The 12,563-nt window shown below is 42.8% G+C and overlaps 1 protein-coding gene across 1 annotated transcript in view; it reads left to right on the top strand.

The window, feature by feature from the left end:
* LOC112112890 (fibrillin-2-like) overlaps window positions 1-12,563 on the top strand; it is a 108,585-nt gene that overhangs the window by 59,950 nt on the left and 36,072 nt on the right. The window contains exons 5-6 of the mRNA XM_029913473.1: window positions 809-904; window positions 6,001-6,096. Of these exons, the coding sequence (XP_029769333.1) occupies window positions 809-904; window positions 6,001-6,096 (192 nt within the window). The remainder of the gene's footprint in view (window positions 1-808; window positions 905-6,000; window positions 6,097-12,563) is intronic.

The following is a 12,563-nucleotide window of genomic DNA, read 5'->3' as shown; positions in this document are numbered from 1 at the left end:
AAGTAGGTGTTCTCCTTTTAAGATGTGATTTATCTTTTGGATTGCTTAGGAAAAAAGAGAACAGTTGTTAACATACGTCTCCTTGAATGTGTGCAGAGAGAGAGAGGAATTGGTCAGGAATGTACCAGGTGGTGGAACTAAGAGGCATGGAATTAAACTCAAAGCAGAAACAGCTGGGATAAATCTCAGGCAATATTTCCAAACAATGACTCCTATGAGGCTGTGGAAGGACAGGGCAAATCTGAGGAAAATCTACTGGGCCAGATCTTCCAGGTGGATTACGTTGACATCTTGGGAATGATGCCTACTTCCTCCAGCTGAAGCTCAGGCCCTTTGTGGGGAACAGTCCTGCACTGCCCCCGTGAGATGGCCTAGACAAAAGAGGCGTCTCACTCTGGGGAAGGATTGGCCATAACTTTTTTGCTTCTGGCTTTTCCCAACTCATCAGTTCATTACGGGCATGTACGATAAAAACAGCACCCTGAGTGTATGGAACAAAGGCAGACAATGGGATTTACTGGTGTAAGAAACACAGAGCTAGTCTGTCTATAGAATATCCTCAGTAGCTATCCAAGGCATTAATGGTTCTAACCCCGTAGGCTCACATCCAATGGGAAGTCAATGGGAGTCTTTCCATTGAATTTAATGGGAGCTGGGCATGTGTCTTTGATTCTACCGTGAGCTGCTATCACATTAAGAAGCAGCACCACATGTGAGGGTGCAAGGTCCCTGTTTGCCTGGTGGAATGGTTTGCAGCTCCACAGAGAGGAGGTGGCCTCTCATCAAGTTTTCCTGCTTTCCTCCACAGTCCAAACCTGCAATGTCAGGTGCATGAATGGGGGAAGCTGCAATGAGGAATCCTGCCTCTGCCAGAAAGGATACACTGGAACTTACTGTGGGCAACGTGAGTACCTGTATGTCCCTCCTGAGTTATTTGCCCCTAGGGCCTTTGTGTTAATGGCAGTGCTGCATTCAGGAGGCTAGGTGAATAGCTCTTCCATTGGTAACCCTGCAGGCAGTGACAATGCCTACTACCAGCTGGAACAGCCTTGATTTCTCCAACCAAGTAACAGGTGTGCACTCCTAAAGTCCTGTAAAAGCCTTACCACAGAGTCACAGACAGTTCCCATGGGCATTGTGGACTATCTTGCCACGCAGGCAAGCTTCACTTTGTGATAGATGGTCGCTTACACCAAAAATCACAAGAATATTCAGGTTACTCCCAGTCCCAAAGGAGCAGTCACTTATCCCAAGTTTCAGACCAAAGACAGCTCTTGTAGCCAATCCTATAACACTAATGAAAGATTTATTAACTAAGAAAAATAAGTGAGAGTTATTTACAAGGTTAAAACAGGCAAACACACACACACACACACACACACGAGATTCAGTCTTAGGTTCCAAAATTAATAGCCACTGCTATGCAAGCACTATATGTCCTTTAAGGTAACCCAAGCCAAGCAGCTTGGGGATCCCTTGCTTATGCTTAGAAATATTGCCCTCTCTGAATTCCAAGCAGCACAGTGATAACAATTCTTCCTTGACAGGGATTTTTATGTCCTTGCGACACATTCAAGCTGTGATGGAACAAGGGTTTATGCATGTCCCCTCTTCGTCAGTGTGGGGGAAGCAACCAGTCTTTTGTGCTCTGATGTTCCATTATAGCTTGCCTGGTGTCCTTCTTTTGTTGGGCAGGAGATGACACCTTTTGTGGTAAACTAGCATTTCACAGTTGGTAATACTTCTCTCCTGACTAGGGGGTTTACAGTCTTAGCTAACATTTTGATAGTTACAGAGCAAACATTTAAATGTTACCTTGTAACATGGGGTGCAGATATTATAGGTAAAATTAATACATGCAGCATCCTATAAGCATTTCTTAAAGTCTAAACACTGAACACATTCTTATAACTCTAATATCTGTTTTACCAATACTAACACACAGGTGAGTCAGATTGGTTTCCACCCATCAGCTTTCTTATTGCTATGACACAGTGGCCTGTTATATGCCCTTGGTCTAGTCCTGCCCCCCAGGGGCAGGCAGAGTTAGGTGTGATTTCCCTGCCTCTGGTGGAATCACCCACTCATTGGTGCACTTCGCTCCCTCCTATTCTCTGCCTGCGGCACATAATAGTCTAGTCTGCTGTGGGCTGTAACACCTTGGTCTTATTTCAGTTGTTGGCTTCAGTGTGCAGGGCTGGGTGGGGTTGGTGGTCTCTGATATACAGGAGGCCAAACAGGATGATCTGGTGGTCTCTTCTGGCCTTAAACTCTTCAAGAGAGTTGGCAGTTTTCCAAAGAGACATTATTAAGGGCACAAAAGCAAACTATCCCACTGCGTAGGAAAGATGGAAAGTTTGCCAAGAGACCACTCTGGCTTAACCAATGATCTGAAACTCAAACGAGAGTCCTACAAAAAGTGGAAACCAGGTCAAATTACAAACAAATACATTATAAACAAATAACACAAGTATGTAGGGACAAAATTAGAAGGTCCAAGGCACAAAATGAGGTTAAACTAGCTAGAGACATAAAGAATAACAAGAAAACATTCTACAAATATATTAGAAGCAAGAGGAAGACCAAGGACACGGTAGGCCTGTTGTTCAATGTGGGTGGGGGGGGGGAGACAATAACAAAAAATATGGAAATGTCAGAAGTACTAAATGAGGTTTTTGTTTCAGTTTTCACCAAAAAGGTTAGTGGTGATTGGACGTCTAACGCAGTGAATGGCAGTGAAAATTAGGTAGGATCAGAGGTTAAAATAGGGAAAGAACAAGTTAAAAATTAAAAGTTAGATGTCTTCAAGTCACCAGGGCCTGATGAAATACATGCTAGAATACTCAAGGAGCTGACTGAGGAGATAGCTGAGCCATTAGCGATTATCTTTGAAAAGTCATGGAAGACGGGAGAGATTCCAGAGGACTGGAAAAGGGCAAATATAGCGCCAGTCTATGAAAAGGGAAATAAGGACCACCTGGGAAATTACAGACCAATAAGCTGGAAAGATAATGGAGCAAACAATTAAGCAATCCATTTGCAAACACCTGGAAGATAATAAAGTGAAAAGTGACAGCATGGATTTGTCAAACCAACTATAACCCTTCTGCCAGTCAGAGTTGGCAGCAACAAGGGCCGGGGTCAGTATCTAGGGGTTCCTCTTCAACAATACAACACAAAACCGGCTCGGGACAAAACCTGGGACAGTTACACACCACGCCCTGGGCCCCTCTCGCAAGCACAGTCTGAGTGTAGAAAACCCCCCGCACACACTTTTAATAAAAAGAGGGAAGTAACTCAGCATTAATTTGGGAAAACACCACAAACAGGATTCATAAACATAAACCATGAGCAAAAGACCCACCCCCAAGGAAGTTGGGCAGTGTCTTTTTCCCTCAGGTTCTTCAGTCCAGCAACCAAAAGTCCCTTTAACGTGCCCTTCCTTTTCTGCACCCCATTCACAATTGCTGACCTTTATCAGTGCAGACCCAGAGTTCAGAGGTGCATCTGCAGAGTTCACCTCCCACCCGAAGGCCGCCATTTTTGAAAGCAGTCAAGGGGTGGTTGTTTCACTCTGGTGGGGAGGCAGACAGCTCTGACCATTTGGCTCTGTGCACCTGCTGTCAAGTGGTATCTCAGAAAATTGTTTTTCTTTTATAATCATGTTGTGAACCTCCCAACATCGCCCTGTAGACTCACTGCTGTTCTGAAGGGACACATCCCATTACGCCAGGTTTTGCCCACTGTTTTTCCTTGGGATTCCGGATTTCCACTCAGGTAGTCAGCTGCTCTTTTCATGTTACAGATCACTACATCAACTTGCTGCTAGTGTCACTGAGTTCCAGTCAGGCTTGTCCCGGGTTCTTCAATGCAAGTGTGTGAGAAAGATCCCTCGTCTTCCTACGGCTGTCAAGTGATTAAAACAATTAATCGCGCAATTAATTGCACTGTTAACAAATAACAGAATACCATTTATTTAAATATTTTTGGATGTTTTCTACATTTTCAAATATATTGATTTCAATTACAACACAGAATACAAAGTGTACAGTGCTCACTTTATATTTATTTTTATTGCAAATATTTGTGTTATAAAAAACAAAAGAAATAGTATTTTTCAATTCACCTCATACAAATACTGTAATACAATCTCTTTATCATGAAAGTTGAATTTATAAATGTAGAATTATGTACAAAAAACAACTGCATTCAAAAATAAAACAATGTAAAACTTTAGAGCCTACAAGTCCACTCAGTCCTACTTTTTGTTCAGCCAGTCACTCAGACAAACAGGTTTGTTGACATTTACAGGAGATAATACTGCCTGCTTCTTGTTTACAATGTCACCTGAAAGTGAGAACAGGTGTTCACATGGCACTGTTATAGCTGGCGTCGCAAGGTATTTATGTGCCAGATGCGCTAGATTCACATGTCCTTTCATGCTTCAACCACCATTCCAGAGGACATGCGTCCATGCTGCTGACAGTTCTGCTCGATAGTGATCCAGAGCAGTACAGACCAACGCATGTTCACTTTCATCATCTGAGTGAGATGCCACCAGCAGAAGGTTCATTTTCTTTTTTGGTGGTTCAGGTTCTGTAGTTTCCGCATTGGAGTGTTGCTTTTTTAAGACTTCTGAAAGCATGCTCCACACCTCGTCCCTCTCAGATTTTGGAAGGCACTTCAGATTCTTACGTTTGGGTCGAGTGCTGTAGCTATCTTTAGAAATCTCACATTGGTACCTTCTTTGCGTTTTGTCAAATCTGCCGTGAAAGTGTTCTTAAAATGAACAACGTGTGCTGGGTCATCATCCGAATCTGCTATAACACGAAATATATGGCAGAATGCGGGTAAAACAGAGCAGGAGACATACTATTCTCCCACAAGGAGTTCAGTCACAAATGTAATTAACCCATTTTTTTAACAAGCGTCATCAGCATGGAAGCATGTCCTCTGGAATGGTGGCCAAAGCATGAAGAAGCATATGAATGTTTAGCATAGCTGGCACGTAAATACCTTGCAATGCTGGCTACAAAAGTCCCATGTGAACGCCTGTTCTCACTTTCTGGTGACATTTTAAATAAGAAGTGGTCAGAATTATCTCCCTTAAATGTAAATAGACTTGTTTCTCTTAGCGATTGGCTGAACAAGAAGTAGAACTGAGTGGACTTGTAGGCTCTAAAGTTTTACATTGTTTTGTTTTTGAGTGCAGTTACATAACAAAAAAAATCTACATTTGTAAGTTGCACTTTCACAATAAAGAGATTGCATTACGGTATTGTATGAGGTGAATTTAAAAATACTATTTCTTTTGTTTATCATTTTTACCGTGCAATATAAAGTGAGCAGTGTACACTTTGTATTCTGTATTGTAATTGAAATCAATATATTTGAAAATGTAGAAAAACATCCAAAAATATTTAATACATTTCAATTGATATTCTATTGTTTAACAGTGCGATTAAAACTGCGATTAATCACGATTAATTTTTTTCAATCACAATTAACTTTTTTGAGCTAATTGCGTGAGTTGACCGTGATTAATCAACATCCCTAATGATCACTTGACTTCTGACATGCACCATTTTGCTCAGATTTGGGCATGTCTAGCACAAGTTTTCCCTTTTCACAGTTTTTAATTTTGTACTTCTTCATTATTGGATCACAGAGCTAAGCTGCGTTAACTGAGATTCTAGCACCTAGCAAAATCTCTCTGTTGACTCAGCTGTTGGTTTCCAGTCCACTTATAATTGATTTCTTTATAAACAGGAAGAAATCAGAGTTGCCTTGCTGAAAAAAAATAACATACCTTTCTCTCTAGGATCAGTATGTGGGGAATATCCCTGAACTGCAAATAATATCTAAGATAAAACATGGGATGCTTCAAATTCTGCAGCTGTCGTGCATCTTGCATCATGGGTTTTCCATTCAGAATTTCCTGGTGGACTTTGTCAGAACACTGTCTAGTGTCAGCTCACCCATCTTTCTATTTCTGAATAGCTGTCTGTGAAAATGGCTGCCAGAACGGAGGTCGGTGCATTGGACCAAACCGTTGCGCTTGTGTCTACGGGTTCACCGGCCCTCAGTGTGAGAGGGGTAAGGAGCAGTTTATTATATTACTATCACTGATGTTACTACAAAAAAGAACATAAAGGTTTCAAATTCAAGCCCTCGGAAGTTATATTAGGAAATGCCATGTTAAGTTTGCCCAGGCAGTACTAATTTGGCCCCCATTGTGTGCATGCATTATGATAGAGTCTTTAATTACATGATCACATACTATTTTTTCCATAGGCCTCCTGCCTCATTCAGTGCACAGGATGGACAGTAGGTAGCTGTTCAGTATTTCTAACCTCATCCATCAATGAATAGAGAAATATCCGTTCTTCTTGGAATGTCCTCTGCACATTCCCCTCTTGGGTTGCACCGAGGTAGGATGGTAAAACCTTCTAGTCGCAGCACCTGTTAGAAATGCCTGACCCCTCGCCTGATCCCTCGCCTCCTGTCCCCAGCCTACGTGCGGGTCGGGGGCATTGGCGCTGTTGCCATCTCAGTTCCTTCCGACCACTGCAGCATTAGGTCATGAACCCCGTTCTGTCCATTTGGCTCTGTCGCTAGTGCTGTAGCCTAACAAAAATTAATAAAAATACAAATATAAAATAATAATAATAAAAATAATACATGTAGGTTAGTAATTAGTTGTATTTTAGTAGTTAGTTAGCTAGTATAGCTAGTATAGGTTACAGTTGTTAAAAGATAGATTAGAAATAGATAACAGTAGAACAAACAGTTTACTTACCGACTATGACAGACATCAAAGTGAAAAAACACAGCTTCCAAAAAAGATATGTCGTGTCCAGCTGTCTTTCCTTCCTGTGATGCACATGTACAATGCTTAACATGCTTAAGTGAAAATCACTCGCTGGCACACTGCCAAATATGCCACACATCCACAGACAAAATAGATGGCAGGTCCTTCTGTAAAAGGAAGGGCTAGCTGCTAAGCCTACAGGATCCAAGAGCTCAAAAGCAGGAGACTGGAGTCAGCTCTGTCTACTGCTGGAGCCAAAGAGCCATCCAGATCTGTTAAGAGCTTTGGCTTCAGTACCAGGCTCTGGTTCCAAGTCAGCTGAGGTTCCAGTGGTCCTCTTGGATCCGACCTCAACCATGGTGCAACCTACATCAGTCCCGGATCTGAACAAACGTCATAAGGATCCACAAGATACGCCCAACAGATCTTCCTCAGTTCCAAGGAAAAGAAAGTCTAAGCATGTCTCCAGCAGCTCCTCCAATCACTCGCACGGGGTAGAACCGAAGTTGAAAGACTTGGGACCTCAAGATGCACCCAAAACTATGAGCCTGAGATCAAGACCTGAGGATACATTAACAAAGAACCCACAGCACATAACTGAGGTGACAGCTCAAATGCACCTGGATCCACACTCTCTACGGATCTGACTGAGATGCAATCTCTTCTGAACAAAAGACCAAGACAACAAAATGTCAGGGAAAGTTCAGCTTCACTTCCACCCTGCAGGGGGGTCACCAGGGAAGATCATTTTCCTGCCCTCTCTTTTTAGAGTCCTTACCCCATAGGTTTAATCAATGGCTTCAGTGTCGGAGCCAGGATCGGATCTGAGTTCAGAGCTAGAACCAGATCCACTACAGGTATTGACTGGACATTCTTTTCACTGAAAAAGTGTTCCGACAAGGAGAGAGCCCAAATTCCCTGGATAGCCGTTGTAGACTATGATACTGGAAAAGCTAGCAGGACTGCCCTATGCCTCTGTGAATGCTATGGCCATATTGGCCAATTCCTCATTTTTCTTTGCATGCTGGAAGACTGGTCTCTTCAGGGCCGGAACACCGTGTTCAACAGAAAAGAGATGTCCAGATCTGTCAGCCCCATATCCAAGACCATTGCAGTATTCCTCCACTGCAGAAAAGGAAGTAACCTCTGAAGAGGAATATCAAGAGGGATTTCCGAGGATGTTTCCTTATGACTTAGGAGAGATGCAGAGCAGTTCATCTCCTGATGAGAATGAGGGAGTACCAACAGCTTTGTTTCCCTCTGAGGATGCAATTCAGTTCCAAGAATAGATGGATAGGATGGCATCAACCCTGAATTTACCATAAGTAGCATTAAAGGAGACTTCACATCTGGTATTTGATATCTTAGGTTTGACAATGAAACCTAAAGTCTCCTTGCCCACATTAGAAATGTTATAGCAAATAGCATAGTCCCTTTGGTCCAAGCCATCTTCATGCCAACCAGTTTCCAAAAAGGCTGATAAATTCTATCAAATCCCACAGGAGGGGCTCTCTTGTTTTCTTGTACATCCTCAACCAAACTCCCTGGTCATAGCAGCTTCTCTTCAAAAACCAAAATTTTCTACCCAATGGATAAAGAAGGAAGAAAATTAGATTATTTGGGTAGAAAATCATTTTCTTCTGCATCCTTAAATATGTGTATATACAACTACCAAGTGGTGATGGTTAGATATCAATTTCCATTGCGGGAGAAGATGGCTCTATTCACTGAACATCTACCAAAGGATCAAAGGAAGTTAACATCAGCCATGATTAATGAAAGCCAAAATGTAGCCAAACATGTCCTTAGGGCATTGTTTGATGTTTCTAATATTGCCTGTAGATCATTGACAATGGCAATATCTCTTCATAGACATGCTTGGCTACATTCATCTTCTCTCCCACTGGATACCAGGGCCAAAATAGAAGATTTACCTTTTGAAGGAGATGGCTTATTTATTGTAAAGACTGGTGACACACTGGGTAGACCCAAGGACTCATGCCACCTTTCAGAAGAAGATCTTCTATTCTGGTGTTCAGATATCACAGGCAGTACATACCACCTTTTTCATCTGCCTCTTATCAGAGGAACCATAACATCAGCAGCACCATCAGCAACAAACATATTCACAGACATATAACAGGAAGAAACCCTTCAAACGGCAGATGCGTATACAGAATCCTTCAGCCACATTTACTTTACCACATGTCAGGCCTCATGTTTGACATGTTAGTCAAGAGCCTCAAACCAATTTTAGTAAATCAGTTTGGAGACCGGCTTGGACAACTATCACTTCAGACAGATGAGTTTTGTATATGATAAAAGAAGGTTATACCACCCAATCCAGATCACTCCCTCCATACAACCATAGGTGCTGGAACTAGGAGTGCTGGGGGTGCAGCAGCACCCCTTGGCTTCAAGGGGGTTCCATCACATACAGGGTTTACAGTTTGGTTCAATTGCTTTCAGCCCCCTCCGCCCCCCTAAAAATTGTTCCGCACCTATGGATACAACCTCCCACGCCCTCCCTCTCCAGGAACCTCTCCCAGGAGAGACTATTATGGATAGAGGCACAAGTTCTTCTGAACATGGGAGCTATAGAATGAGTTCCCTTGACTTCCAGAACAAGGGGTTCTACTCCCATTACTTTCTAAGGTCTTGTCTACACTACAGACCTATATTGATATAACTACATTGCTCAGGGGCGTGAAAAATCCACACTCCTGAGCAACGTATTTATACTGACCTAATCCCCATGTAGACAGTGCTGAGTCAGTGGGAGACCGATTCTCACCCACATAGCTGCCACCTCTCGGTGAGTGGACAGGAGAGCTCTCACCCATCTGCTTAAAGCGTCTTCATTAAAGCTCTGCAGTGGTACAGCTGCATCAGGGCAGCTGTAGAGCTTTAAGAAAGACGCTCTAAGCTGCCTGCAGGGGAGAGCAGTGCAGCTGCGCTGATGCAGCATTTTAAATGTAGACGTGCCCTAATCCCCCAAAAGAACAGAGACTTCAGAGCGATTTTAGATCTCTGGGATCAGGAAGTTTCAGTTCAGGATTCCTTCCCTGGGTCTAAGCATTCGCTCCTTGTCTACTCTAGATTGATTTTACTGCTCTTGACCTCAAAGAGGCATATTTCCATATTACCATAAGACCATCTCACCAAAAGTACTTATGCTTTGTCCCTGGTTTACACCACTTTCAATACAGAATCTTCCCTTTCAGTCTCTCCACTGCACCCAGAGTATTTACCAAATGTTGAGCTCCAGTAGCAGTGCAGCTAAGAATGCAAGACATTTCTGTCTTCCCGTATTTGGCCGATTGGTTGCTGACGGGCTAACACAAAGAAGAATAAGAGGCAGCCATTCAGAACACTTGTTGTCTATTCAGAACCCTGGGTCTCATCATAAACAAGAAAAAGTCACTTCTCATTTCATCTCAAGAGTCCCTTCATAGGGGGTGATCTTCAGTTCTGTCAAAGGAAGGGCTTTTCATCAGGAGAGAGGCTTTTGAAAATAACTGATTCAATACATTCACTGACGTTACAGCTGGCTCAAATGACAGGGTTTTTTCTGAAGCTACTAGGACTCATGGTATGGATGACATATGTAACCCCCATGCCGGTCTCAGAATGAGGTGACTTCCAGCACTGGATTCTGAAGAATTTCAGTCCTAGTCCAGAGAGCAGGCTGAAGAAAATTACAATACCGCATGAAACTCTTCATTCTACAACATGGTGGCTACATCCGCAGAGAGTGCTTAATGGAGTATTATCCAACGCACCTCATCTGAAGTTAATAGTAACCGCGGATGCAGCCAAGATAGGCTGAGGTGCACACCTTCACACTCAGGTAGTAAAGGGTCTTTGGAGTCTCTAAGAATTCTGGTTAGACATAAATATATGGGAGCTGCGTGCAATCCATTTGTCTCTCAAAGCATTTCTCTCACAGATATGCAAAACAGCTATCCAGATTGCCATGGACAACATGAATGAAGTTTATTATGTGAACAGACAAGGAGGGACTCATTCAACCCACCTGTGCAATGAAGTGATGGAGCTATGGAATTGGTGCATACATTACAATTTTTACCCCAATTTCTTTACATGTTGCACGAGAACACAAGTTAGCAGATTGCCTCACTATCTATGCATGAATATCTCAAGAGAATTCATCAACTGAGGTTATCTTCAGACATTGGGGATTCCCACCTATAGACCTGTCTGCCACCAGACTCAATGCAAACTGCACTCTTTTCTGCTCATGAGTGAGGACAGACAGTCAATCTCTGACAGACACATTTCTCTAAACTGGGGAATAGATCTCATGTATGCATTTTCCCCATTCCCTTTAATTCCCAAAGTTCTAACCAAAGCAAAGCAGGATTTTGCCAGGATGACTTGGGGTGGCTGAGACAACAATGGTAACTGACCTATTATCCACCACTGTTATCGCAGCAACGGGGGACAGTGCTCCACCCAGACCTCAGACCTCTACACCTAACTGCTAGGACTTCGACAGAAATAGAACCTCCTCTGAGGTTCAACAAATTGTTATTAATGCTAGGAACCCCTTTACTAGAAGGTGTTATGACTCCAAATGGAAAAGATTCACTATATGGGTAGAAAATAGAAGTGTAGATCCAGGTTCAGCCTCCTTCACAAGGTCTTAGAATATCTGTTACACTTAAAAACGGAGGGTCTATTCTTATAATCTATTAGCGTTCATTTAGCAGCTATTTCATTGGTACATGCATATATTAGGGACAAACCCATTTTCTCACATGACATGGTGAAGAGATTTTTGAAGGGTCTGCTGAACCTTTATCCATCCACCAGCATCGCTGCCCCCTCCTGGAATTGGAATTTAGTACTGACTCAACTGATGTCTTCCCCTTTTGAACCATTCCAAGATTGCTCCGTTTCACCTTTAATAAAAACAGCTTTTCAACCGCACTCACATCCGCTCGAAGAATTAAAGGGCTGTATGCATGTTTCAAAAGCACAAGGCGGTCCTTTGGCCACATCCTAAATTCATTCCAAACATTATTTCCGATTTCCATGTAAATCAATCATAAACTCACCAGTATTTTCCCTCAAAACCCATATAAGCCAGGGAGACATTGGATTACATTCTTTAGACGCAAAAAGATTTCTCTCATATCACCTGGATAGAACTAAGGACTTCAGATCTTCTCCTAAATTGTTTCTCTCTTATACCAGTTCTTTGACGTGTAGGGCCATTTCAGCTCAGTCGTTATCTTGAGGGGTCAAACTTCGTATGGAGGAATGTGATAGGGCAGCTTTGCTTTCCCCTCCAGCTCCTCTTAGAGCTCATAATACAAGGGCAATGGCTGCGTCTATAGCATTTTTCAAGCACATTCCCCTTTCTGAGTCTTGCAAGGTTGCTACATGGAGAACAAACCACACTGTACGTCTCACTGTGCACTAGATTTAGAATCCTGGCCTGATGCTCGTTTTGGTAGGGTGGTACTTCAGCCACCATTCAGTTAGAGCTCTGTCCATCGTTACTGAGATACTGCTCGCCTGTCCTAAGAGTGGGCATCTGCAAAGAGCACCCAAAGAAGAAATGGAGGTTACTGACTTGTAACTATCAGAGGGATAGCCGTGTTAGTCTGAGTCTGTAAAAAGAAACAGAGGGTCCTGTGGCACCTTTAAGACTAACAGAAGTATTGGAGCATAAGCTTTCGTGGGTGAATGCCCACTTCATCAGACTTGTAACTGGAATTCTTCA

The sequence above is a fragment of the Terrapene carolina genome, unplaced genomic scaffold (genome assembly GCF_002925995.2).
Source record: "Terrapene carolina triunguis isolate 2854851 unplaced genomic scaffold, T_m_triunguis-2.0 Scaffold662, whole genome shotgun sequence".
NCBI lineage: Eukaryota > Metazoa > Chordata > Testudines > Emydidae > Terrapene > Terrapene triunguis.
This window is presented reverse-complemented; position numbering and strand designations above follow the sequence as displayed.